At 36.9% G+C, this 23,058-nt stretch overlaps 1 protein-coding gene across 1 annotated transcript in view; it reads left to right on the top strand.

The window, feature by feature from the left end:
• The window catches only part of LOC139122236 (mucin-22-like), a 101,968-nt gene extending 83,925 nt beyond the window's left edge, over positions 1–18,043 (top strand). The window contains exons 7-8 of the mRNA XM_070687664.1: positions 84–662; positions 15,882–18,043. Coding sequence (XP_070543765.1) covers positions 84–662; positions 15,882–16,597 — 1,295 coding nt within the window. The 3' untranslated portion in view covers positions 16,598–18,043. The remainder of the gene's footprint in view (positions 1–83; positions 663–15,881) is intronic.
• The last annotated feature ends 5,015 nt before the right edge of the window (positions 18,044–23,058 follow it).

Genomic DNA, 23,058 nt, shown 5'->3' with positions numbered 1-23,058 from the left:
CCATTGATAAACATCAGTTCTGAGTGTTTAAAATAATAGGACATAACTTACTATTGACGTAGGTATTTCTTATCCATCCACAGAGAAGAAAGACTCTGGTGGCATTTTCAGCAAGATCTCAAAGCGTATCTTTGGACGGAAAGAGAAATCTGATGGTAGTACAGTGATGCCTGAAAGTAAACAGGAACAGAGGAGTTCAGTTAGTACTGGTGTTGAAGAGATGCCTAGTGGTTCAGTGTCCTCTAAGATGACTGGTGGTGCAGCAACTACTGGCAGTAAACAGGAACAGAGTTCAGTTCCTGGTGGTGAGAAGATGCCTACTGGTTCAGTGTCCTCTAAGATGTCTAGTGGTACAGCAACTACAGGAAGCAAACAGGAACAGAGTTCAGTTACTGGTGGTGAAGAGATGCCTAGTGGTTCAGTGTCCTCTAAGATGTCTGGTGGTACAGCAACTACTGGAAGTAAACAGGAACAGAGTTCAGTTCCTGGTGGTGAAGAGATGCCTACTGGTTCAGTGTCCTCTAAGATGTCTAGTGGTACAGCAACTGCAGGAAGCACACAGGAACAGAGGGGTTCAGTTACTGCTGGTGGTGAGAAGAAGCCTAGTGATTCAGTGTCCTCTAAGATGTCTGGTGGTACAGCAACTACTAGAAGTAAATCTGGTAAGTAATACTGTTAATTGTAAACACTCTACCCGGTATGTTTCAGAAATAGTTTTCTATTCTTGTTGAGGAGACAGGTGCTCTTTTAGCACTAGTATATTACTATTTTACTTGATTAAACTCAAATTGCAACAAAATATAAACTGAAAATGCTCCTGTGTTTCAGTATGTCTTGACCTTGTTTGTAATTGAAATTCTTGCCAAAAGTTTAGAACTTCATTGAAATTGTTGTCGTCATCCATGGACAATATTAACCACAGATTTTTTCCAATACTCATTAAATATAAATGTATTATATGATTAGTTGAAATGAAAATACTTCATTTCTTTGACTGCTGTCATTGTATCACCACTTATTGACTTACTGCAATTGGTCATGAACTTCAAGCTATATGCCAAAAAACTGTGAAAGATCATTAGATATGCAAATTGGAGATTTGACGACACAAAAATACAATGTCTTTCACTACTATTGTACAACTTTCTTATCAATTTACATACCTGTAGCATTGTCATCAACTTTTGCTGTCTCTCTAGTTATCACTAATTTTGAAAAAATTGTTAAATATACAAATTACTAATCAGCAGAAATAGCAACTTCCATCAGCTTTGGTCAAGTCCTTCCAGTTTAATATGCAAATTTTGAAATAATTAATTTTGAAATGTTCATAAAATGCATATTATCAATTAGCTGACAAGGAAATACAAAATGTGTACCATAATTGTATCACTGTCTCGTCCATAGTAATATGACATTAAACTTGTCCAATAATCATTTCCATTCAAGGTAATACATTACCAGGTCCATGGGACATTTGAGATTTACGAATTTAAGTAGGACCATCCTAAGTTTCATAAACTTTGCTAATAAGTCCTTCCAGTCTTCTGTTACTGCTAATTCAGTAATTAGGAAAGTTTGTGAAATATGCAAATTAGTAATGTGCTGATGTAAAAATGCTAAACAAATTTCATTAATATTTTATCATAGTATCTCCCAGATACCTAACAAGTTTTGTAAACTTTGGTAAAGTCAGAATATACCGTATGTACCAGATTTCATTCCAATCCTAACAGCTGTTCTTGAGACAGACAGACAGACAGACAGATAGACAGACAGACAGACAGAAAGACAGACACACACTCAAACAAACATTGCTGCGACATAAGCTCAGATGTTACATGTGAGATAAACATTGATCACAACTCTAGTTAAGCAAATAATTAAGAAATGTACACCTTTTTCTCCCCCCCCCCCTCTCCAACAAATAGGGCATGTAAATCATACTAAAGACAATATGTCACGTACACAACATCAGCATAAGAAGCTATCTAGTTAAAGTATTGCTTGATATGCAAAATATACGTATTATCATTAGCACTGACCATAGAATGATCTATAGTAATAGTATTGTTCTTGTGCCAGGTTTTAACATTGGTGAAAATTTTGAACCATTATGAATACCAGCATGCCGTCACTACCATGAATAGGGTTCAAAATATCCAGTGGCCATGCATCAAAAGACTACCAATTATCTCATTTGGACCACCAGATTCTATTTTGGGTTGTCAATCTTAGCTCTCAGAGGTCATACTACCAGCAGTGCACAGCAGAGCTGTGAATCTTACATGCCTCTCACAGTTTATTGCTTGGAGTATCCAGAAACAATACGGTATATTCTCCTCAGAGATAGATGTTTTCGCAGTTGTGTCTGACATCTTGTCTGTTCAACCACAGTCCCGCCACTGTGGTTCAATGTCAGTCCTTCAACTCCATTCCACTCTACTCAAGTAAGGTGTTCCTTTGGATAGACAATGTCTCTCTCTGTTTTACTGTTTACTGCTACAATTATTGTGATTAAGTCTGCAAACGTTGCACAACATCTCCTTGCAAATTTCGTCTAGTCATTAAAGTGACACAGATCACAACTCTTACGAAACTCTTACGAAATTCACAACAGTTCAAAAATGCAATAATTTAATTGTCATGTTATCAGCAGGAATTGTCATTTCTTGATTACTCAGTTTGTAAATTCTGTCAAAACCTAAAATCTGTAAAACAAGTCCTTTGCATATAACCAGTCAGTCAGTCACTCATGTAGCTGTCAAGTTGATCTGTTGTGGACATACTGAAAAAATTTGAGTGGATTGGCATCCAACATACATGTGTAGCAGCATGGTGGAATGGTTCCAGAACAAGATGTGCAGCCCACTATTCACCCCTATGGACCCTGACCTCCACAAGAATTATACTCTGATAATGACTAATTTTTTTGGACCACCAAGATTTAACAATTGACCACCACAGTTTGAATTTGGTGGTCAAACTTAACCACCAAACAAAGAAATAAATTTCGAACCCCGATTAAAATACTCAGTGTATCCTAATTTTGGAATGATATGAACACAACCTCTTAGTCTTAGACACATACCAGTACTGTGATAAGGCCAACACATAGAGGTAATTAAAACTGTTATGTAGGTCATTTCCCCCACACTCATCATGACCTGAGTTCAATTAGTCTAGAACATTCCAAGGTCACTGCCCTTGATGACCTCACAACCTTGAATTCAATTAGTCATGTTTGGAATGTTTCTGGAAAGTTGATTAGTTGTGTAAGGGAGATAATTTTAGAACAGTAATTAGCATGTCAATAAAAGTTCTAGATTGTTCTTACATGCCTTTATAAAGGGACGTGCACAGCTTCCAGTCAGACTTTTGGGATCGTGTCTCTTGTGTGTTACTAAACTCCAGCAGTAGTCATTCTCAAGACTTTTCAAGACCTTCACTGCCAACGCTGGATTTATACTGTGGACTTTGTGCAACTTCAAGCCTGCAAGCCAAAGGACTGTTCATTCATCCGACTGACTGTTACAACTCTGAGACTGGAGCTTTGCCGTCCCAGCTGAGATAAGTAATCTGTACACTTTTAAAGCTTGTATTCTATCCCTGACTTAGCAATTAGTTTTATTTTTGTAATAAATTTTGTTAAACGTTAACTGCTGAGTTCACCCTTTTGTTCGTTTCTCTGCACGTAACAAAATTGGGGGCTTGTCCGGGAAACGAACATTTTGAGCCGTTTGACAACATTTTGACAGCTTTTCAAAACTACTTTACACTGTGAACTCAGCGAAATTTAATCATGGCGGAATTTAAACCAGAGGAAATGGATGACCTTGATCAGGACACATTTGATTCCCTCAGAAAAGACGACCTCATAACACTGGCCAATTTCCTTAAGGTAGAAGTTAAACGATCTATGCGCAAGCGAGAAATACAGTTCAAGATTGCAAAACATTTAGTTAAATCAGGCCATTTTGAGGAGTCTGCCTTAAAAGATTATGAGCCCGAGTCTTCCTTTGAACTCAGAAAATTAGAATTAGAAATGCAGACAAATTTGGAGATCAAGAAACTAGAATTACAAATGAGAGAGAAAGAATTACAAATGGAAGAAAGCAGAGAGAGAAAGATAGGCAGGAAAGATTAGAAATGAAGAAAGACAGAAAGAGAGGGAATTGGAAATGAAAGAAAAAGAATTGCAAATGGAAGAAAGACAAAGGGAGAAAGAAAGAGAGGAAAAAGAAAAGGAAAGAGAATTAGCAGAACGCCGACTGCAGTTAGAAATGAGACGTTTAGAGCTTAGAAAGTCAGGAAAATTCTTCCCTTCAGACAATTTTGACATCACTAAGCATTTCAGGTTAGTTCCCCCTTTCCAAGAAAAGGATGTTGATAAATATTTCCTTCATTTTGAGAAAATTGCTCAGAGTCTGGATTGGCCTAAGGAGTCCTGGTCTATGCTTTTGCAGAGTGCTTGGTGGGTAAAGCCAGAGAAATTTACATTCAGTTGTCAGTAGAGCAGGCTTCGGATTATGATTCTGTGAAGGAATTAATTCTCAAGGGTTATGAGTTGGTGCCTGAAGCTTACCGTCAGAAATTTAGGGATTGTGAGAAGGTGAAGGATCAAACTTATGTTGAATTTGCTCGAACAAAAGAACAACTGTTTGATCGTTGGTGCTCTTCTGAAAAGGTCAGTCAGAATTATGACAAATTACGACAACTTGTTTTGATTGAGGAATTTAAAAGGTGCATCCGGAGTGACATCAAGACGTTTATCAATGAACAAAAGGCAGATACATTAGAGGTTGCTGCACGTTTGGCCGATGATTATTCATTGACCCACAAATCTTCATTTCTCAGCAAACCATCCAGTCCTTTTCATACAGAAACAATGCAGGTAAATTTAACTCCTCCTTTTCATCCAAGAATTTTTCAAAGGAGAGTAGAAAATCAAATGACAACAGTTCACAGAGTTCAAGTAACACTCCCACATCATCAGATCCCAAGTCTCAATCTCCTTCTGACAAACAGTTTGGTACACTTTCTTGTAATTATTGCAAGAAAGACGGCCATTTAATGTCAGAGTGTTTCAAATTGAAAAGAAAACATGAAGGTCAAAGTGGTCAAAGTGGATCTAAGCCCACCGGCTTTATTTCTTCATCAACTCAATTAGAGTCTAATAATGTGTGCAACACATTTTCTGAGGTTAAACCCCTCTTATCCCCAATTAATGAGGTCAAGGTCAATTCTTCTCAAGATAGCATTATGGGTATTTTCGAACCATTTATTCATAATGGTTTTATATCACTTTCTAGTGATTTTTCTTCCGCTACCCCTGTCAAAATTTTAAGAGATACCGGGGCTTCCCAGTCTCTTTTGTTGGCAGATACCCTGCCGTTTTCTGAAAAGTCATTTTCAGGTTCTAAAGTTCTTATTAAGGGGGTAGATTGTAATGACTACATTCCTGTTCCTCTCCATAATGTCTATTTGTCTTCGGACTTTGTTCTGGACCTGTGACTTTAGGTATTAGGCCCTTTTTGCCTTTCGAAGGGATTCACCTTCTTCTTGGAAACGACCTTGCTGGGGACAAGGTCATCACTAATCCACTTGTGACTGATAATCCTAGTTTAGATCAGGATCCAGAGCCAATTGAACAAGAGATACCCGATTTATTTCCTTCGTGTGCTATTACTCGAGCCATGTCAAAGAAAACTTCAGAGAATCAAAATACTCTCAAAATAATGTCACAGATGTTGACTTAAATGACACCTTTCTCAGTCAGGTGTTTGACACGGATCATTCCGTTATCCCTCGTGGATTTGAACTTCCAGTAAAACTTCTGCTGACCAAAGTCAGACATTTTCTAGATCAAATCTCATTGCAGAACAACACAAAGACCCAGATATTTTGTCTTTGTTTGACAGGGTAGATGATGAAGGTAAAACTTCAGATAGCTCTGTTTCCTATTATACAAAATCTGGTATTCTCATGCGTAAATGGAGACCTCCAGACGTCTTGGTTGATGACGATTGGGCTATAAAAACATCAAATTGTGGTTCCAAAGTCCTATCGTGCTGAAATATTGCGCCTGGCCCATGAAACCCCTGGGCTGGTCATTTGGGAGTAAGGAAAACTTATCATAAAATTCTCAGTCACTTTTATTGGCCTAATCTCAGGCAGGATGTAGCACATTTCTGTAAAACTTGTCACACATGTCAAATGGTAGGAAAGCCAAATCAGACCATTCCAAAGGCCCCTTTACAGCCAATTCCTGCATTTCAAGAACCATTTAGTAGGATACTAATAGACTGTGTTGGGCCCCTACCAAAAACAAGATCAGGAAATGAGTACATGTTGACAATAATGTGTACATCAACTCGGTTCCCAGAAGCCATACCACTGAGAAATATAAAGACAAAGACTATAGTGAAAGCTTTAGTCAAATTTTTCACTTTATTTGGCCTCCCTAAATGTGTCCAGTCCGATCAAGGCTCCAACTTTATGTCTGGAATATTTCAACAAGTAATGGATCAGCTAGGCATTAAACAGTATACGTCATCCGCCTATCATCCAGAAAGTCAGGGTGCTCTTGAGCGATTTCATCAAACTTTGAAAACATGATTAGGACCTACTGTTTCGATACAGAGAAGCAGTGGGATGAAGGAATTCATTTTCTGCTCTTTGCTGTTAGAGAGTCAATTCAAGAGTCTCTTGGTTTTAGCCCATTTGAGCTTGTATTTGGACATACAGTCCGTGGCCCACTTAAGCTCGTTAAAGAGAAATTCCTGTCTGACGACGATGATTGTCTGAATATTTTGCAATATGTGTCAGATTTTCGTACAAAACTCTCTAAAGCATGTGAATTAGCCAGAGAAAATCTTGAGTCATCTCAGCAGTCAATGAAAACCAAATACGATAAAAACACCTCAAAACGGAAGTTTGAACCAGGTCAAAAAGTTCTTGTTCTACTTCCAATTCCTGGCAAACCACTCCATGCTCGTTACTTTGGGCCATACCTAATTGATAAGAAATTGAGTGATTTAAATTACATCATAATAACACCTGACAGGCGAAAACAAAAACAGCTATGTCACATAAATATGCTTAAACCATATTTGGATAGGGATAATCCTACTATAACTCAGCCTGTCAGTGCAGTCAGTTCAAACCATTATGAAGATAGTGATACTGAAACTGACTTGAGTGAAAAAACTCTAAACTCAAAGCTGGGCTCGGTCAAGCTTCAGAACTCAGAAATCCTGGAGAAGCTGGAGTCTACAAAGTTGGCACACCTCCAGCCAGAACAACAACAACAGCTGAAAGAACCAATCCATGAACATTTGTTCAAAGATGTTCCAACGAGGACAAACATCATCTACCACAACGAAGATGTCTGCGACAGTAATCCAGTGGAACAACATCCAGACGGACTGAATCCTGCGAAAGCGGAATATCTCCAGGAGGAAGCCAAGTATTTGCCGAACAATGACTTTATTGAACTCGGTAAAAATAACCGGACTTTGCCGTGCATACTTTATGCCAAATTCAGTGCCATTTCAAGTTTTCCAACAACAAATTGCAAGAAGATAGTCATGGGACATCCTGTTTGCTACTTTTCACGCAAATTTAACAAATCCCAGAGAAACTACTCTACAATTGAAAAAGAGTGTTTATCTTTGATATTAGCTTTACAGCATTTTGAAGTTTATGTTACTTCTTCAAATCAGCCAATAGTGGTTTATATTGATCACAACCCTCTTGTTTTTCTGCAGAAATTTAAAGGCAAAAATCAGAGATTGCTAAGATGGAGTTTAATGTTACAGGAGTTTAATCTTGATATTAGACATATCAAAGGCAGAGACAATTTAATTGCAGACTGTCTCTCTCGTATTTAGAGTTTATTGTTGTTCACTTTCAAGAAGTTTAACTTTAGAGTAAAAAAAAAAAAAAAAAAAATTTGAGTACTTAAATCTTTTTCAAGATTACATTTGCAAAAGAAAGATTTTTCTTTGAAAAATTTTCTTTTTTTGAAGAGGGGGTGTGTTATGTAGGTCATTTCCCCCACACTCATCATGACCTGAGTTCAATTAGTCTAGAACATTCTCAAGGTCACTGCCCTTGATGACCTCACAACCTTGAATTCAATTAGTCATGTTTGGAATGTTCTGGAAAGTTGATTAGTTGTGTAAGGGAGATAATTTTAGAACAGTAATTAGCATGTCAATAAAGTTCTAGATTGTTCTTACATGCCTTTATAAAAGGGACGTGCACAGCTTCCAGTCAGACTTTTGGGATCGTGTCTCTTGTGTGTTACTAAACTCCAGCAGTAGTCATTCTCAAGACTTTTCAAGACCTTCACTGCCAACGCTGGATTTATACTGTGGACTTTGTGCAACTTCAAGCCTGCAAGCCAAAGGACTGTTCATTCATCCGACTGACTGTTACAACTCTGAGACTGGAGCTTTGCCGTCCCAGCTGAGATAAGTAGTCTGTACACTTTTAAAGCTTGTATTCTATCCCTGACTTAGCAATTAGTTTTATTTTCGTAATAAATTTTGTTTAAACGTTAACTGCTGAGTTCACCCTTTTGTTCGTTTTCTCTGCACGTAACAAAACTGACAGATACTTTTTGAAAGGAAACACTTTAACATTCAGCACAACTTTTAACTTTTCAAGTAACGCAATGTACTATTGTTCATTTGTTAAAAGAATAACTTATGAACTGATAATTACTTACATAAAATGCTGAGCAACAAACAGGATATCCACAATAAAGCTGTACATGCATACTGACACCATTGTATGAGAATTGACCTACCTATTATAGAGAAAAAGAACATTTGTAATTAGAAAGTAAGAATTTGTAAATAAAAATATATATTCCTAAATTACTGTAAGTAATTTTCCAGGGTTCTAGTGCAAAGTAATTGCTATTACCCATAATTCAACATTTGTATTTGTACAATGGCTGAAGTTTTTAACAATGACAGAGACCTGTTTGAAAAGAAATAGTTTAACATTCAGCATAAATCTGTAGGAAAGGCAGAAGCTTTTAAATTAATGCGATGTAACAATTTGGTATTATTGTTTATTTGTTAAAAATATAACTAATGAATTGAAATTTACTTACACAAAATGCTGAACAGCTACCAGTAAATCCACACTAACGCTGTACATGCATGCTGACTCCATTGTGTGAATTATCCTACTATAGATGAAAACAACATTTTTAACAAAAAAAGTCAATTTGTGAGTAAAAATGTATCCTCCGAAATTTCCACATGTAATTATTCCAAGGTTACGGTGCAAAGAAATTGATATTACCCATAATTCAACATGATTTGTACACTGACTTTAAAAACTGAGGAATCTAGTGTACAGAAATTCAGACAAAGTTCAGTTCGGATGTAGTTTTGGGCTCCTATTTAGTCTCATTGTGTAATTTGAATAAAATGTGAAAGTAATGATGAATGTTTTGTGGAAGAGATGGCAATTGTTAGAAAGATTAAAATGCTCTTGTAGACAGCTTTAAAATTTACAAGAACAAGAGAAACCAATTTCAGCTGTACAGAAAATACAAAGTATGGTTACTTTTTTGAATGGATGAAACAAAGGAAATTTATATTTAATCTCCTTCGAAAAAATGACCAACTTGGTTTGTCATTTCAAGTTGACACACAGTGTAAGATTTTATAGTACTTGTAAGCCTTAATTACCAATGGATCAGCTATTCATAAATTTGGCAGGATATTTCCAAGGGATGAGTCACCTTGAGTAATTTTAATTTCAAGAGTAATCTTTTCAGGAAATATATTCTCCGTATGACAATTTGGTTAAATCATACTATCTAGAGTGTTTCCCATGACATTGACATAGGAGGCCAGCGTGATCCAGTACTGCCTGACTTTCATCTAAAATGCTACTTTGGGTATTCATTTACCATTTGCACTGACTGTAGAATAGTAATGTTGTGGTGGTAAGTCTGAATATGGTATAGTTGAAAACTGTGAACCATGATGAATGCTAGCATGCCAGCACTGCCATGAAATATTCACTGTATTACCACTTCTTCTAATTTTGGAGAGTGATATCAACACAACATCTGAGACACATACCAGTACTGTGATAAGGCCAACACATAGTGGTAATTAACACTGACAGTACTAGTTTGAAAGGGAAAAGTTCGAAATTAAAGGAGTGTGCCCTTGGGAAAAATATTAGAGAAACATATTGTGGAGGCTTATAGAGTAAAGTTGTCATCGGCTGTGTTTTGAGCAAATCAGGAATTTTCCTTTTTTTCCATGTAGAGATAACATAGGGATGGTGGCCATTTTGAATTTCAATTCTTGGTGAATATCGGGCAATTTGCTTGCCCTGTAGTGCAAAAAATTTACATAGCAACCTCTGAATTTAATCTTGATTTTGAAAGACAATGCTTGAGAGTTTGCTTGAGGAAAATTTGAGCCAAAGTCTTTCATTTCTGAGGCACAAACTGGGTCATTTCCAAAATTGGCGACACTATACCATAATATTATTCCCACGATTAGCCAATCACCGATTGAACTATGTTATTGATAAGATTGCATTCACTGCAGATTTGCCATCATTGTATCATGTAGGCTGTAAAATACAAAACTTTGCACTTCTGTCATGATGAACATGATCTTTAATGTTCTCCATGAATACTTTGACAGCCAATAAGACCATCAAGCAAAGTAGCAAAACCAAGATATTTACAATTCATTTTAATTACCCCTTCAAAGATTTCCTTCATCTCTCTCGCATAGAATTTTTGATGGCTGTCATATCCAATACAAATTGGGTTTTCTAAAGGATCTGTGTAGGTACGCCATTGATACAAATCAATATATGGGGTTTGCCAGACTAAACATGGTACGCCATTTTGACAGAATATACAGCGCGATTAATTGCTCATTTCACAAATGTTATCTGTATATTTCCATGAATGTGCAGCCACTCTAACAACCACTTTAACAATTACTGACAATATTTTTGACACTGATCTAAGATAATAATACATTCAAAAGTTTTGTGAATGGTGCAGCGGAGCAGCTTTAGGCAACATACCATGGCTTACGTACCCATGAACCCATGTTGAGGTTGCCAGGAAATACACTCTGGAGCTATTTGTGTCAAACTTTTACTGATGGTGTGCTGGCTGCTTACTGGTTAAAGAAAGGAAAAAAATATTACGGTGTAGCGTCGCCTATTTAGGAAATGACCCGAACAATTTACGTGTAACATTAACAATGGGCAAAATCTTTTCTAGTTATGTATTGGTACTATTGTTTATGTTGAGATCATACAGTCTGCCACAGAACCCCTGATTTGGGGGTGTGTCCGGTACCAGCAATTTGATTGGATCTAAAGCAATGACATCATGCATGGTACTTCTCACTATGGAAGGGGGGTATTGCCAGTTACGTGTGATCAAAAAAAAATTATTAAGTGCTTCTAAACTATATTATTTCTCGCTTTCTCATCTGCTAATTTATTTGAAACTCCTACTAAGTAATTGAATCGCAAATATTAGAAATATCTGTGCGATTACAAGCCAACCGTACTCACATTAGCATTCGCTTCGGCCCCACAATAAAAATGGTTTCCGCCAGCAGACTGTGGCGATGACCCGAATGACTCAAGCGCGTTCGATATACGCCACAAGTACCGCTAGCGCTGCGATATCACAGCTAGACAGCAACAATGATGAACTAAATTCAAATAGGTAGCGTTTCAGATAGCCACATGCCCAATCAAATGTTGAAACATTTTTTGACAGCATGTTGATTAATTAACAACGTAATTATCAATGCCCTCGAAAGCAACTGTGTTGTCTTTTTGCACGTTTCGCTCACAGACTTACCAGAATAAGTGATACAATATAATTTTCGTTGAAAGAAGAATTTTGTGATCGCTGGTGTTGCCAAGGGCTTTTGACAAGTTTGCTAACAATGAACTGTATCAAATTATATCACAGCGTCTGGCATGGCCATGCGTCATAAACTCAGAGCTAAGTAATCATACAAAGCGTTCACCTACTGACTAAATTATCTACTGTAAAATATACAATATTTCACCGACTTAACCTACTTGATAATTAATTGAAAAGACGATGAAAATACTCCGACTCGGCATGAAGGTATTTAATCAGTACCAGTCACTCACCAACTGGACTAGTTTGGCACCCGGTGGCACTACTAAAGCGCTCACGAACAAACTAGGAGCCTACGTTATGTAGATATAATTCGTGCAAAAAACATCAAAACTTTCAGAATACAGTATTAAAATGATTTCTACAATAAAATGAAGACGGCAATGAAATATTCAGCAGGGATGAAGACGAGCTGGTGTTTCGTTCAGGGCTACTTGCGCGTAAATGATGAGTGACCTTGGTTAGTAATATATTCATTCACGTCGCCTTGTGTCAATAATGAAAGTAGCTGGCCAATGGCGGGTGCCAAAATATGTCATGTGACATTATTGTTGGGCGTGTCCTTAGGACATGCCAGAATTTCCCGCCAAATGCAATATGCCAAAAAAGAAGCATGTTCAGCCCATTTTACTTATATAGAGGGTGATCATGCAAAATTTGAGTGTCAGAGTTCAGTAGGAGGAGACCAGACTGTGTTGCATATGCTATGATTGAATAGAACGGTGTTTACTGCCCTCAATTTGAGGAATTTGACATGTGTCACTTTACAATTTTATGACTGTCATCACGATCCGATGACGTTCTAAAGTTTGACTGGGGTACAGCCTAGATATTGATGGGCAGCTTGAAAGAGCATGTTGTCCGGACTAACCCACTGGAAATTCAACGGCATCGCTGTGTGTGTTTTCGTATTTCAGTGGTGTGTTGAAGTGGTTAAAATTGTACAGAATTTTACGTTTTTACTCGAAATTCGAGTGTCTTCAAACCAGTCGTCGCGTAAGAATTCCATCAAATTTTACAACGTAGGTTATTAATGTCAACTGTATTAAACGCTGATGATAATATTGTGCGTATTTCATTTTTGGACACAAAAGTACACACTCGCGAAAATGTACTGCTCCAACCCCCGGAAATAGTGCATGTTGGATTCTACTGTTGACAGGCCAGTAAAAGTATGCAAGCATGACCACCAACAGGTTCCTTGCGATGGCGGCATGTTACTGTACATGATTCTACTCTCTGGTTCAAAACTAAATAAGCGCTGTGATCTGTACGACCTCTTAAAAATCCGTAAAATCAACGATTTTGACCAATTTACCACTTGTGGTTTCTGGCGGTTTTACGAGACAATGACGCATTCGATCACCAAGCTGACCCATTCACCATTAGTCAGAAAGGTATCGATCGTAATCGTACACGTGTCTTTGCATATCGTTCTTTGGACACAAAGGTACACGTTTTTGAAGTTGTTTATTGCAAAATAAGCTATTTTTAGCCACCGGATTTTTAAAAAATGATCATGGCAATAAAACCGGGTAATTTTGTGGCATATGGCTTTGATGGTATTCTTTCGAACTTGGGCCACAACGTCGGAATAGAAATAAACACGGAGCATCGCGAATTCGTGTTGAAATGCCGAGTTGAGAGAGTTGTTTTTTTCCACTGATTGGCGAGTCTCGCCGAGAACGCCATTTTGGCCCAAATTACCCATGATACAATGGTACCGGAAATCAGGGGTTCTGTGGCAGACTGATAAAATATGAGTTAAAATCAACTTACATAAAATGCTGAATGGATTCCAGGAGGACCACACTAATACTGTACATGCATGAGGACTCCATTGTATGTAAATTGACCTAAAATAGATAAATAAAACATTTGTACTGAAAAACATCAAGTTGTTAGCAAAAAAATATCCTCTGAAATTACTCTAAGTAATTTTACAGGCATGTGATGCAAATTACCCATAATTCAACATGATTTGTACAATGACATGAAAAACCCTAGCAATCAGTCATATCGAAATTCAGAGACAATTTGCTTTTAAGGACCTATTAATCCTCATTGTTTAATTCAAATAAACAGGAAATTATTGATGACTTTTTGATGGAGGACTTGGAAATTTCCAGATACATATGTTCTTATACACAGTTTTATGATAAAGGTAATACATGAAAACGGAGAAACCAGTTTCACCTGTATGGCCAATATATATGAATCAATGTAACATAGGAAACTACATTTATTCTTCATAGGAGCTGTGGATAATTAAAACATGCACACGGTTAAATTGCAAGTAATTGCGTGTGGCCTTGAACACCCCCCCACCCCCAACAAAAGTTTGGAAGTGGGAAAATCCAATCAAGCCTCATTGTGTATCAGCATACCTAACGGTACAACTGGTAATTATGTCGCTATGAAATTGCAACAAATTACCACCACCCCTGGCATGATACCACCTCTACATTTGTATTCAATCTTTGTTCAGCTCCAACACAATGATGTGACCAATACGTGTATCCAAATTTTAAATGATTGTCACACGGGTACTGAACCACAAGTATGTCAAAAGAATGCTGGTGTAGTGCCAGTACTGCACTGGCCAGGTACACACCAAACAATGTAGTGCGATATTTTGCGATTAAGAAATGTCTGGCAAGATGTTGGGACAGAAAAACATGTAATTTTTGCGTGCGGTAATGGAGACAAAGCCAAACTCCCTTCCACCTAAATGCAGACATTGTGTCAACTGTGCATGTGTTTTAATTATCCATGGTCCCTTAAAGAGAATGACCAACTTGGTTGGTTATATCAAGTGGATAAACAAACCAACTATGTTGGTCATGTCAAGTTGATAAACATTTAGCAAGATTTGGCAGTAACTGAAAGACTTGATAAATCAAATTCAATAAAATTTATCATTTAAAGTTTGACATCATAAGTTTTTTGAGAGGAGTCATATTTTTACAAACTGTTTAACGATAAGTTGAGGCTAATTGAGAACTACAAAAAAATTAAAATTATATCATTCAATAAATAAATAACACACATATAAAAGGCATTGTCCCCATTATTTTAGGGCATTGTCCACTGTGCTGTGTAATTTTGTACCTGTACTGTTAGAGAATTTTAAATAAACATTACTGATATAGACAGCATACCCTCAGTTATAAATTTTAACATTTGGCCTACAAGTGTTGCTATGACAACACAACATCCGAAAATTTATCACATTGAAGTTACACAACAACAATCATTCACAAATGAACACAAGATTTACAGACATGATGTTATTCACATTGTAAAATGACGGAATATACTATAAATGGTAAAAAGTTCTATCTTTGTTTCATCTAGTGAACTTGCAGAAACGTCATTTTTACAGAAAAAAAAAAGCATTTTGTCATTTATTTGATTCTTGAATTCATAATATACTGACAATTCAATATGCTTGCTATAATCAAAAAAAGTTTTGTAAAGAATTTTCGTAAAAACAAAGGAAACTCAGAAGTTATACCAAAATTATAATTTTTGAACCAAAAACTACAAAATGTTGCCATGGCAACATGGCTGTCACTTCATTGGCTACATTGGACACAGTTCCCTTTACAGCACTAATGTACTAAAATCAAATTTGATCAACAAAACACCTAAAGAAGCTGAGATATTGGTAAACAACATTTGGAAACGACCATTTCTGACAAAACAAACAATTGTGTAACCATGGTAATAAGATGTCAAAATTTATGATATGATAATGATAAACATTAAAAAGTTTGGCTTAATATTTGACTTTGTATTTTGCTTTCATTTGTTCCATATCTGCTTTCACTTCCAAGATATACCACATCAAGTACAGCCTATTAACTGTACATAGAACTTCTATAAATTTCATGTTCTGCTGATCCTATTTTGACCTCTGACCTTTCAGAACATTGGTCAAGAAGAACTCTGAAGGGTCATCAAGGACACAAGTTCAAAGATCTAAAACGTCTGGCATTCCACAATGATAAACTTTTGGTGTGTGACAGCGACAGCAATATTGTACACGTACTGAACCAAGATTACACTTGTGAAAAGGAGTTGGGCAGTTTCAGTGGTCAGTTTGCCAAGCCATTCAAGCCATGGTCCATAGCTGTCTCTCAGGACAACCTCTACTTCATCCTTGATAACAGTAATGTGCAAATAGTTGTTTGTGATCAAAATAATAAAGTTATCAGAATAATTACCCTACCTGCAGACTCAGATCCCCGGTGCATAGCTCTTGTGAAGGGGTTTGTTATTGTCACAGAGGTCAACGGTCATCGCATCCTGAAGTACAGCCTGGACGGAATGTACATTGGAGAGTTTGGTCGTCGAGGTGATGGCCATACAGAATTCAACTACCCTCCTTTGTCGCTGTCAACAGTAGGGATGTCATCATGGTGTCTGACTGTGACAATCACTGCATCAAGTGTTTTGACACTCAGTTCAATTACCTGTACAAATACGGTCAGTACGGTACCGGCAATGCTCAGCTGTCCTACCCATGCAGCATTGCCGTTGATGGCGCTGACAATGTTTATGTTTGTGATCACCGCAATGATAGGATTTCGATTTGGAGAGAAGATACAACGTGGCTACGTCATCTTTTCCATCCTGAATTGAGATGGCCCTAGTACATGGCAGTGACCGCCGACGGTGATAGAATTGCTGTTGTTAGTGGATCGTCCCGGTCCTGCAATGAAATCGTAGTATTTTCTAAGTAGACAGAAACACCAAGATGATGTGTAAATGTCTAAATTTCATCAAAATATTGAAATTTGTTCAAAACTTTTGACGCGCTAATTTTAATCGTCACTCAAGCGTGACGAAACGATCGGCCTGCACTGTTTACATCACCCTCCAAACTAATAATCGGTTATTTCTCGCATTTAGAACCGATATTCTGGGGACAAAATATTAAAAGTTGTTGTCACTACATCTCTAGAGTTTGAATGTGATGAAATTTAATAATTTCAGACACATTTTCATTGAAAAAATCGAGGAAATTTGACAAGAAGTGTATGACAATTGACGGTGATTTGTCGACATCCCAACACATGAGTCATGTCAACAAATCAATATGGGGTTATTTTCTGCATTTCCAAACATAATTTTGAACTGAAATATTTACCATAGTTGTCACTTCATGTCTTCGATACAAATATACCAAAAGTGAGTTGTTTTGGAGAATTTGTACTGAAATATTTGAGTCAATTTGTCAAGAGGTGTGTTCTGCAATGCAATCTTACTGATTACAGAACCGATCCCATCACATCTCAACTCGTAGAGAACGGCGAATTAACAGTTGTGCGTGCAAAATAATGTTTAAAAAATTACCTCCATATCCTCTTTTATCTCTGTTATGTATGGTTTCAAGTTTTCCAATCGATGAACCAAAATCACGCCGACATAAGTCATTATATCCAACGTCCCAACGAATGATGTTGACCCGACGCCAGCACGATGAACTATGACACAGCTTGTGTAGAGGGCGCTATCGCACAGCTACATTCACCCTTGACGAGTATCCATACTGACCTATGGAGGTACAGAAGAGAATGATCAATGAACTCTTCAACAATTATTAATGCGCTGTAAGGACGATTTAATGTCAGATTTCCATGATTGTTTAATTCGTATATTGACATTCGTTTATCGCCACAAGAATACTTTTTCAGTATCATTTATTGTTTATTTTTTTTTGCGTTCATGACCATATTATTATATTATCCTGTAGGACATGGAGGGACTCTAATTACAAGGTCAACTCTAAAAGTACAAAATTTACACATTTTTCTTTGGTAGCATCGAGAGGGTCCGTCTGCACTTTATATTTCTCCCCGACTGTTTTTGTTTAAAAAGAGGATGGTAAAATTCAGTTAATGCACACGGTAGTTCTGAAACTGCGACAAAATGTTCAGGGTCGCTGTGTTGGGTTGTTCATACTGCACATAATTTAATTTTACAGGTGAAAGTGAAAACATCTTTTGAGAAACGGAGGTCAATATCGAAGGTATACAATTTTCGTTCGTGATAAATAAACAAAGATCATTATAATTTTTATTTTTATTCAAACCTCGTGCATTTGTGTGTGCGTGGCTGCGGGTACCTGAGTATCTTTCCTCTTTGGGTGCATCTTGAGAGTGCGAGTACAGAACATGCTAGAGCTCGCTCTCTGAGACACGGTCCTTCCACTTTGATTGGGTTGGAGGGAAAATGCTTCACAGCTGGCGAATTAATGATAATAAATTTACTGCATATTTTGCTTGGATTCTGTTGTTTTAAAGATGACAAAAAGGTGATTAAATCAGCATCGAAATCAGCGTGCCAAAACCTTCCGTATTTCTTGTTGACAGACAGCTTGCAGATCTTCCGGTGTCCAAACATTTATGTAGTTCGGACAGATTTTTTTTTCAATTTTAAAGCTTTGTATTAAGGTCTAATAAAGATTTTTCTCACTGGCTCGGATACAATGACATTTAAGTATCAATTCGCCTTTGAAAGGAGTGAAACGTGACAGTCCAGTTGCACTACAGCTGACACTATAGGAGTAGCGGCTGGGCTTTGGTGTATAGCGCCCTCAATGTTGAATTATTTTAAGTGCTTTCGTTTATACATGAAATCTGATATAAATTTCATAGCCTGTTTCTGATTCAGTTTAAAAGCTATGAAACTATGCTACAAAGACATATTTTTCAGGATAAACCACAAATAAAGTACTCAAGAATATGAAATTACATATATTTGAAATTCTTATTATGATTTTAACAACGCTATCATCTCGATTATGATTAATTTGTACTTTGAAAATTCTGACCATCAGCATTTTTCTGTTTTTAAATAAGCTTCCACGTTTTCTTATTCAGGCATAGATCAGTCTAAGCCAAATGAGTTAATCAAAATCTGGACGGGTCAATTGAAGTCGCTGAAGAGCACCAAAATGCTGATCATGAGAGAGTATGCAAATTATGGATTCCTTGCTACGTTTTGCCAACTAGTGAAAAAAATGAGCAAGGTGACTTACCGAACCGAAATATGCGGTGTAATTAACATCTTTTCATTTAAATTAAGAATCTTTACTGTTTAAATTTAACTTTGTTGTTGTACAAAAAACAAGACAGTTTATATATTATAATATTTCCATCGCTTACATAGCCACAGCGCTGAACGACTGAATAAACCATAAGAATTGCCTTGATATGTTGAGATCATACAGAGTCAACAACTTTTGCGGCAATCTTCAATTTTCTTTTGTTTTTATCAAGTACTCCCCTCGTCACTTTTTTTGGTTTTCTTTGCGTGACCAAAATACAACAGATAACAAATAGCAAGCGCCGTCTACGACTTCGGTCAAACATGTTTCATTTCTGTGAGGAAAACTCATTAGCAGCAACTATATCCACGCAATTACACTCGTAATTCTGTGATCATTCGTACTATACACTGACATATAGTGTAGTGCGCCTATAGGACAGATATTCGAAGTCTGAAGTTTTTCGATATTTTTCTGGTCTACTGCTTGTGAAAACAAATTTTAAAACGCTTATTTGGAGCAAAACAAAAACATTAAAACAAAAAATTCATATTATTTTCTTAATTTTTGAAAATCGGAAGTTTTATTTTTCTCCAAAGAGTTTAAAACAAGGACGGCGGCCAGATCGAATTTTAAATAAAATCGATAAATGTTCGAATCCGTAGTTTGTTTTTCTCGTAGCAAAAATCTGAGTGGTGACCCCCTGATTTTCAGTTGGTAAGAAAATGGTTGAAAGCTTCATTGAGGAAAGTTTGAGCAAAAGTTAAAATCTTTCTCTCTCAAGGCGCATACTACAGTTATCTTTGCAATAACACAAAAGAGAATCCTATCATTCACATATGGTATATATTGAAATGCAATTTTCTGTGCTGATAGCATACTTCTCCATTACAAGTTGACTATCAATCGATAAATACGAGATGTTGAATCAAAATACCAATACTGCAATGTTTTATCGGCATGTTTTACCAGCTCAGAAATTGGATCCGGAATAAAAGCTATCGCAATCTTTACTTAGTGATAGTACCTAATAGTTAGAAGTGTCTACTGAAAAGAGCCACCTAACCAATCGATTTTAAGAAAAATTAATAAGGGTTATTTTAATTTGTAAATATACGTTTTTTGAACGACAATAAATGCTTCCCATCTCCCTACTATAAAATTTGTCACTATCCTCTTCCCCATTACAAAATAACCCACTGCCATCTCTTTGTTCACGCTTTCCCCTTCCTCATGATGGGCATACTTCAGAAAACAGCCGAATCACATTCCTTCCCCGCCAATTGACCCTTTTTATTGTTATATGCCGACCAAAAAAGCAATGATTTTCCTCTACCAGGTGAAAAGATTAAATATTGCCATCCCAACAATAAATCACAAACGAACAATATTCTTTTGCACAGCCAGCTTTGTCTGACTCTAACTAGATGAAACACAAAAATTTGCACAAGAAATTTTTGTAACACACGTGCACTGCCTCGACCGTTTTGAGTTGATATTAACAACAAAATGTCTTTCACGTATTAGCGCCAAACAATTTACGGTAAAACATTGATATCAACAGCAATACCTAGACGTACGATATTGCAATGTTTCACAAACGTTAACGTTTTGAATGGTCTTTCAATAACACTGCCTGCGAGTCGGACAACCTTTCTCACTATAGACAACGCGCGCACCGTTCGAACGAAGACACATAGAGGAACCAGTTTCTCTAATTTTCACATTTTAGTTCTGTATTTACTGAAAAATGACAATAAACGTCAAATTTGGAGGGGACATGGAAGTGTTTCGCGACTGCCCCCTCCCACTTGTTGAGGATTCCCCACTCAATTTCAACATTTTCATCCTCCTCGACCGCACGAATCTCCCCTTTAACCTTGCAAATTTCCCCGAGACTAAATGTAAAAATTTAAGGTCCACACGCCAGCACACGCACGACAAAAATTTTCTTGCCTGCACATATTAGGAAATTGCTTTCCCACCAGCAGAGAACCACTCTTAACCAACTACTAATGCTTCTCCTGGATTTTCGCGTTCTTGTCAGGGCTAGTAGCTAAGAGAGCATTCGTTTTTTACGGGGAGGGGGTTCGGTGGAAATAAGGTGGGGTTGACTTTACGAAACCGTTTTTAGGAGGGTCAAATTTTACAATCAATGCTTGAAAGGGGGATCAAAGTTTACAAAGATTTGTATGAAGTTATGGAAAAAATTTTCTTTGGAATTTCACTGATATGTTGCTTGGTCCTCCATACATAATCTATGAGTAGTCTATGAGAAGCTATGAATAATTTCTTTTAAATACAAAACTAGCTAAATCTGTGTATTTATAGACTCTTGATTATTGATATTAATGTACTTGATCAGACTAGGGTAGTTACCGGTGCATGTGTGAGCAAGAAATTTGATTTTGGAATTTCACCAAGATGTTGATTCACTATACATGTTGGTCTATGAAGAAACTATGAATATTTTTTCCAATACAAAACTAGCTAAATCTGTGTATTTATGTACTCTTGATTATGGATATTAGTGTACTTGATTAGACTAGGGCGATTACAAGTTCATGTGTGTGCAAGAAATTTGATTTTGGAATTTCACCAAAGATGTTGATTCTCTATACATTGTGGTATGTGAGGAAACTTTGAATATATTTTTACAATACAAAATTAGCTATTAAAATCTGTGCTTTAAAAAAAAGTTTGACAAATGATGTAAATGTACGTGACGAGAATATTATATTTGAAACAGCAGATCTGATAAACCAAAATGATGTTGGAATTTCACCCAGTGATTATTTGTAAAGTTAGAAAAGGATTCTTTGAAAGTCCAAAGGTAAATGGGAAATTATAAGTCAATTAAGATATTATTGATACAGACTATGACATCTAGGGGAGGGTCGCTGTTTTTTGAGCATGAAATCTTGTTTTTGCAAACACTTTTGAAGGGCCCAATTTTTCAGCCCAGGGGCATAGGGTGCGAAGGGTTAATGAATCAAATATGGTGATTTTTGGGGGGAGTCACATTTTACTATTGATGAATTGTGGGGGGGGGGGGGTTCAAATTTTGGAAATTTGATTTGGAGGGGGTCGCTTTTAACATTTCATTTGTTTCACAAGTTCCACCAACCCGTAAAAAACGAATGCTCCCTAATAACGCGTGTATTTCCTGTTATTCTGATTCCCTGTTCCAATTTTACCACTGGCTGCGCTGTTTTGTGTCAAAGAAGTGCTTAGCTACCCTTTGACCTCATACATACATTACAGAAACCTCTGCTCTCATCAGCAACCACCCCGCGCCCCGCACTGACTCATGATTACATACCCACGTGTTGTCCCAGTGACAAACTATTTCAAGCTTGGACAATGGCAGCAAAAGAACCGACGTCGACTTTTTCAGAGGAAATTGACGACAATTTTTTATCCTGTATTGTTTGCTCAGAGAAAGGTGTTTTGATGAAACAACAAAGACATTAAATTATAAGAAAGTTCAGTTGGTTAGAAGTATGAACTGAGGTTCATAGTATGATTGTTCCTATTTTCATTCATTGGGTTGATATGTTAATATTTTATAATGCTATTGGAAGAGGGTTTTGAAGAGCTCTCCAATCATTTGTTTTTATTTAGCTTGCAATTAATTCAGTCACTTTTGTTCACCTTCTGCAAACAAAGTCATTTGCCGGGCCAAGAAAGTATGTTACATGTCTGCTGCTATTCGCTTTACATGGATCAACTATTCATTCCAATGGGACTTCCTTGTAAGTGTGCCTGCACTATTGATATATCAAACCTGGATATATTTCAACAGAGTATCACTTCTGATCATGTGATTGGAAATGTTAATAACCGCTTCCAATATATAGGACATGCAGTTTACAATTTGCATACACGCTCTCCTACAAAGCGTCAATGTCATTTTGGAATTGTATCTTTCAGTAATTCAGCATTGTGATTGTAAGAATTTCATAAAAATCTCACGTATGGAAATTTTTGAGAACCTTTCCTATATTGCATCCTGGAGTACTGAACAAAGCCAATCACACAATAACATAGG

The sequence above is a fragment of the Ptychodera flava genome, chromosome 21 (genome assembly GCF_041260155.1).
Source record: "Ptychodera flava strain L36383 chromosome 21, AS_Pfla_20210202, whole genome shotgun sequence".
Lineage (NCBI taxonomy): Eukaryota > Metazoa > Hemichordata > Enteropneusta > Ptychoderidae > Ptychodera > Ptychodera flava.
This window is presented reverse-complemented; position numbering and strand designations above follow the sequence as displayed.